General features: G+C 49.7%; 1 protein-coding gene across 1 annotated transcript in view; it reads right to left on the bottom strand.

Annotated features, from left to right (window-relative positions):
* Positions 1 to 573: 573 nt before the first annotated feature.
* Positions 574 to 6,703, bottom strand: part of LOC103610471 (DENN domain-containing protein 2A) — a gene marked incomplete at its 5' end in the record, with an annotated part of 46,774 nt that continues 40,644 nt past the window's right edge. Inside the window, 4 exons of the mRNA XM_008594633.1 lie at positions 574 to 919; positions 1,738 to 1,824; positions 4,288 to 4,533; positions 4,927 to 5,044. Coding sequence (XP_008592855.1) covers positions 888 to 919; positions 1,738 to 1,824; positions 4,288 to 4,533; positions 4,927 to 5,044 — 483 coding nt within the window. The remainder of the gene's footprint in view (positions 920 to 1,737; positions 1,825 to 4,287; positions 4,534 to 4,926; positions 5,045 to 6,703) is intronic.

Raw genomic sequence — 6,703 nt, 5'->3', positions numbered from 1 at the left:
CTTATACGGTGTAAGGTGGGTTCCACAGTAGCATAAACTTCAGGGCCCCAAGAACATTTTATCAACAGATCTTACGAGGAGATTTCCTCTTTTTGTGTGTACCTCTAAAAGTCACAGATTGCTCAAGCAGCGGACGGTTACAAGGCTTCTGAGAGAAAAAAAGCAGTCAAGAGGCACGTCCGTTTGGGAAAAAAGGAGTCTGTGGCCTTGGCCACCAGGTGGCGTCACAGACCAGCCTGGAAGAGCAGCTCATCCCAGAAGCCACATCCCTGTAGACAGAGCTCCCGCTCTTCCTTGGCCTCCACTCCAGGGGAAGGGCCAAGCTTTTTGCCAAGAGGACTGGCACCCTGAACCTGCAACATCGCCACGGCCTACTGACCCTCCCTCCTCTGCCCTCCCCTCCTCTCTGACATTTGTCCCCAGTCCTGCCTGGAGGAGCGCCTCGTTCCTGTTCCCTGGTTGCTGCTCCTCTTGGTCCCAGAGCCGAACTGCTGGATAGGATGAACCAACGTAAGAGGAAGTAGAGCAGGATAGATTTTTCTTAGCCCTGGCATAATAAAAAGAAAGCCCAAACACTTTTCTTTTTTTTAATGTCTAAGATTAAAAAACCCCAAATCCGACAACCAACCACTGAAACAGTCCACTGGCACATCAGCGATGGGCCTGGTCTCGGGCTCCCTTTCCCGTGCTGTCCTGGACAAGCGGCGCCTCCCGGGTGGCTTTCAGGCCCGGTCCCGAGAGAGCCCAGTGGGGCTGGACACCGTCCTCGTCTCTATCCCAGCACCGGGACAACCAAGGACCCCACCTTTCAGAAAGGCCACCAGGAACTGCTTTTAAAACATGTGGTCTCACCAGGAGGAAGTTCTCCCTTGAGGCTGAGCTGAAGGTTATTTCTTGTGAAGAAACTTCATTTTATTGCCTATAAAATGAAAATGAGAACACGTCACCAGGCAGACAGAGAAGACTGAGTCCAGTCTTGCCCTTTTCAACCCAGGTGTGCTGTGGACAACTGCGGCCCCCTACTCCACCCCCCAGGAGCCTGTCCCTTGCTCTGGAAAAGTTGAGGGGGCTCACCCTTTCCAGGGTTGTCCCCTCTGGGCTCCTCAGGCACGTCCCTGCCCTAATTCAAGGGATCTTCCTCAGACTTGTGTGTGTGTGGGTGGGAAGTCTGCAAGGAAGACCCGCAGAGCTGTGTAGGAGGGAGGCTTCTGCAATGGCGATAAAGGAAGCACAGACTGTCACACACCCCTCAGCAGCACAGGGTCACGGGCCTCCTGCCGCAGCTCTTTCTGACTGGGGCCTGCTCCCTCCCTCCTCTTTTTCTGCCATCTTCTGCTTCCTCCTCCCTTTTCCACTAAGGGCCTTTTTACTGGTGAAACCGCAGTCCTCCTACTTCCTACGTTCCTGCTTCTCAGGGGAACTGGGAGGCCCTCCCTAGCTTCCTGCCAGACACTCTTCTGTGGTTCTAGTCGTGCTGCCTGGGCTCAGTTCCCCAGAGGACTGAAGAGCGGAGGAGAGAACGGTGGAGGCGGACAGAAGACAGCCTGGGGCCCTCTAAAGCGGGGCAGGGGTGGGGGTGGTTTGTTTCCACTCTGGGGACGAACAGGAGGTTAAAATGCTGTCTGCTTGAGCTCTGCACTATTTATGGCTGCTCCAGGGGAGGGAACTGGCCAAGACCCCACAACAGACTTCACAGGAACAAAGGCTGGTGATGGGGATGAGACTCCGGGGCCTTACCTAGTCCCTTCAGGAACTTATTGACACCGCTATGCTCTCCACTGGGGAGAGTTTCCAGATACTCTTGGGCTCGGACCTCAAACAGACCTGTTGAGAAGAGAAACCCCAGCCACTTTAGTTCCTTGTCTTTGCACTTCTAAACATATCCATTTCCTCAGTGCCACAGAAAAGGGAAGTCTCACTTCTGAGATGAAGCTGCTCCTGTAAACGTGCTCTGAACCATGAGGTTTATGAGGGGATTTATTACTTGTAATTGCTCAACCTTGTTTAGTAACTGTCTTTGGAAAGCTATAAAGCTCCCTCACCCATGAAACCCTATTTTTATTCAACAAACACCTTCTAATCATCTACGCTGTGCCAGGCACGTGGTTTTAAAAATGAACCAGACAGTCCTGGCTCTTGAAGAGCTCCCATTTCCTCACATTCTCCCACAAGAGGACCCAGGCCAAGTGGCCTGGTTTCCTGGGAATCCATCCATGAGCTGAGGAAGGCTGGACAGGCCCTTTTACGGGTCCTCCAGCTCTAACCCCCAGGGCCTGAGCCTCAGGCACTGGCTTCCTTTCTGACTGATCTGTGGACAGAGGATTCCTTCCTTGTTACTTTCAAGCTTTTACGTTTCCCACCTCTCTTATCAAATAGTTATCTGTAACAGATATTTAAATGTACCCAGCAGACTTCTATTTAAAAGAATCCTCTCATCAGGTGCGTCCCGCCACTCAAACTGTCTAATCAATTTCCTTTTGTCCCTGCAGATCCCCCTTATCACAATCACCTGAAATGTGGCACGCTTACATCTTTGCTTTGCAAACACCTGTGGAAACGAAGGGCTTTGGGGCCCTTAACTCAGTCTCATTGCCTTCACCGCACTGGAGTACAGAAGGCTGGGGCCAGGGGCTCACCTAGAACTTTCCCTGGTCTCTGCGCAGCCGCTCCTTGGGGGTAAATGCCTTGCCCCTAACCAGATTCGGCTCCCATCTGTAATGACCTCTACCAGCATTTCTAGGTTTTAGATTCCAAAAGGGATTAAGGTGATATAAGAAAGAAATTGGAATGATTTCTCTCACTTCCCACTCCCTAACCCTTCCTCTTCCCCAGAAGCATGATTGAACCCAGGCAGANAGTCTCACTTCTGAGATGAAGCTGCTCCTGTAAACATGCTCTGAACCATGAGGTTTATGAGGGGATTTATTACTTGTAATTGCTCAACCTTGTTTAGTAACTGTCTTTGGAAAGCTATAAAGCTCCCTCACCCATGAAACCCTATTTTTATTCAACAAACACCTTCTAATCATCTACGCTGTGCCAGGCACGTGGTTTTAAAAATGAACCAGACAGTCCCGGCTCTTGAAGAGCTCCCATTTCCTCACATTCTCCCACAAGAGGACCCAGGCCAAGTGGCCTGGTTTCCTGGGAATCCATCCATGAGCTGAGGAAGGCTGGACAGGCCCTTTTGTGGGTCCTCCAGCTCTAACCCCCAGGGCCTGAGCCTCAGGCACTGGCTTCCTTTCTGACTGATCTGTGGACAGAGGATTCCTTCCTTGTTACTTTCAAGCTTTTACGTTTCCCACCTCTCTTATCAAATAGTTATCTGTAACAGATATTTAAATGTACCCAGCAGACTTCTATTTAAAAGAATCCTCTCATCAGGTGCGTCCTGCCACTCAAACTGTCTAATCAATTTCCTTTTGTCCCTGCAGATCCCCCTTATCAGAATCACCTGAAATGTGGCACGCTTACATCTTTGCTTTGCAAACACCTGTGGAAATGAAGGGCTTTGGGGCCCTTAACTCAGTCTCATTGCCTTCACCGCACTGGAGTACAGAAGGCTGGGGCCAGGGGCTCACCTAGAACTTTCCCTGGTCTCTGCGCAGCCACTCCTTGGGGGTAAATGCCTTGCCCCTAACCAGATTCGGCTCCCATCTGTAGTGACCTCTACCAGCATTTCTAGGTTTTAGATTCCAAAAGGGATTAAGGTGATATAAGAAAGAAACTGGAATGATTTCTCTCACTTCCCACTCCCTAACCCTTCCTCTTCCCCAGAAGCATGATTGAACCCAGGCAGACAAGGACAGGGTAGGAGGGAAAGAAGAGGGAACGAGGGAGGAGAATGGGGGGGGGGTGAGATGAACTGCAAGCCCCCTAGGTCCAGGAGAGGCTGCTGCTGTCCTACCAGCCCCCCTGCGCCAGCCTGCTCTGCCCTCCCCTTCCACACTCTGTGGAGAGGGGGCAGAAAGATGGCAGAGGGGACGAAGGAGGCCCGAGGGAAACGAGAAGGGGGCAACAGAGAGAGGAAGGAAAGGATGTTCTTGAGAATTTCATTAAGTTGGAAAGAACGGACCAGAAGGAGACCTTGCTGCAGACACTGAAATGTGGTTGTGGGAGAGGCCAGCAGGGCGAGGCCTGGTCTCACCAGCTCAGAAGTGGCACGGATGTGTGCTCTGCAGAGGAGGCTGGAGTACTGCTCCCTTGTGTCTGTGCCCTTGCCCCTGAGCCGCCTGGAGTCTGGGCAACTCTAGCTTACTTGGCCCCAACACAGACGGTGCCCCTAACCTTTCACATCCTGCCGGCGCAACTCCCGCTCCTGGATGAAACCCCGAAACGTCTGGGTCTCCATGAAGACCTCCAGGAAGCGGCGCAGGCTCTTGGAGGAGACAGCTTTGCGGAAGGCCTCTCGCTGCAGGGTCCTCTCCTCACGCTCGCCTGACGTCAGGAACAAGGAGTAGTGGCCCACAATCTCCACGAAGAAGCGGACAAAGGCTTCAGACACCACCTCGTTCAAGGGGCTGGACTCGGGGCCTGAGCAAGGGGGGAACGGCCAGGAACAGTGAGGGCAGATGGGCTGGGCCAGAGCCTTTGGGAAAAGCCCACTAGTAATCAAAGTAACTGCTAGTTCCCTTGACGAACTGTGATTATCAGGGAAAAGGTTACCCTAAGTGATTAAGTCATTTCTTTCCCTCCTTTCAATAGATATTTTAGGGCCGGATGGGGGAGGTGGGACAATTTTCCCCACAATTCACTGTTAGAATAAATCTAGATAAAGAGGTTGAGCTCTCACGTTCTCTCTTTATACCCTCTTGCCCATTTTCCTACCTAGCCCAGTGCGAGAGGAACGGCTGGCCTCTGGCCACCTGCTCCCTGACGTAGCGCTGGGAGAGGGAGATGCAGTCAGGGAGGTGGTTGAGCATTTACCGTGCTTGCAGTCTGGGGGCCCTTCATCCTGGTCACAAGCCAGGTCATTCCTTTGTTCCAGAATGTGTTCGAGGGCTACCTGAAGCTTCCGGGGCAGAATGGAATCCTCGTCATCCATCTGTGAAGCAGAAGTGGCAGGTGGGCCGTTGCCCCAGTGCTTGGCTCAGTTCCCAGTCTTGTGGAAGGAACACAACTTAGAGCCAGAGGTCTCAGGTTTAAAACTTGATTCTACTTTTTATAAGCTGTGTATGCCTCAGTTTCCCCATTTGCTAAACGGGCTACCAATCAATATCTACCTCATCATGAAGATTAAATGCAATAGAATTTCTTTCTTTCTTTCTTTCTTTTTTTTTTTTTTAAGATGACCGGTAAGGGGATCTTAACCCTTGACTTGGTGTTGTCAGCACCACGCTCACCCAGTGAGCCAACTGGCCATCCCTATATAGGATCTGAACCTGGGGCCTTGGTGTTCTCAGCACCACACTCTCCCGAGTGAGCCACAGGCCAGCCCTTGCAATAGAATTTCTTTTGAAAGCACTTAGCACTTAGTGGATACTCAACAGATGTTTTCTGCTGCTCTCGTCCTGTACAGTAGCTTGTGCTCCTTGGGGGACTCTAGCCAGGGCAGATGACCAGTGAGATCCAAAGCTGGCTTTATGATCTGGGCCTCAGAGCAGGAAGGCCCTGGGGAAAGGCCTACCCTGAGGGCCTCTGGGAAATGCAAGTCATGGTAAAACAACATTAACCCTAGTGAACTTCTCAGCAGTGTGGCAAGTGCAAGTTTAGAAGCAATCCATCAGAATGCCAGAAAACCTTTCTGTAATTACTCTCTGCAAGATCTGATAGGAGTCAGGCTTCTCTGGCAAATGATAAAAGGAAAGTAAACATACATTACTTTCTCTGATAGTGAAAGTACGTAATTTATGATCATTAAGGAAAATACATGAAAGTATCAAAATATTTTAAAATCACTCATAATCTGTCTCCCTTTAAGTCTCCCTCCTCAAGACACCAGCATCAGTGTTTTGATGAGTTTTTCTTCTAATCTTTTTAAGATGCATATACAAGAGTACTTCAAAAAGTTCTTGGAAAAATAGAACTAAAGATAATACGAATATTTCCACAAACTTTTTGAAGTATCCTTGCGTGTGTGTGTGTATATACACACACACATAGTTGTCCCTGGATATCTGTGTGGGATTGGTTCCAGGACCGCCTCCCCGATATGAAAATCTGAGTATTTGTATCAAGTCCCTGATACAAAATGATGTAGTGTTTGCATATAACCTATGTACATCCTCTCATATACTTAAATCATCTTTGATTACTTACAATACCTAATACAATGTAAATGCTATGTTAATAGTTGTAATACTGTGTTTAGGAAATAATGACAAGGAAAAAACTCTGTACATGTTCAGTACAGAACCAATTTTTATTTTTCAATTTTTTTTTTTTTTTTTAAAGGTGACCAGTAAGGGGATCTTAACCCTTGACTTGGTGTTATCAGCACCACACTCTACCAAGTGAGCCACAGGCTGGCCCTATTTTTCAAGTATTTTTGATACACAGTTGAATTCATGGAGAAACCATGGATATGGACTGCTGACTGTTTTCTTTTTTTTTTTTTGTCTTTTGTCTTTTTCCGTGTCCGGCAACGGATCGCAACCCTCAGTGTTGCCCCCGTACCGGACCGGGGACCGGCAACGGGATCGCAACCCTCGGTGTTGCTCCCGCGCCTCGCTCAGCCAGTGAGCGGGAACTGGTCTGTATGCAG

Source organism: Galeopterus variegatus, unplaced genomic scaffold (genome assembly GCF_000696425.1).
Source record: "Galeopterus variegatus unplaced genomic scaffold, G_variegatus-3.0.2 Scaffold11210, whole genome shotgun sequence".
In the NCBI taxonomy this organism is placed as follows: domain Eukaryota; kingdom Metazoa; phylum Chordata; class Mammalia; order Dermoptera; family Cynocephalidae; genus Galeopterus; species Galeopterus variegatus.
This window is presented reverse-complemented; position numbering and strand designations above follow the sequence as displayed.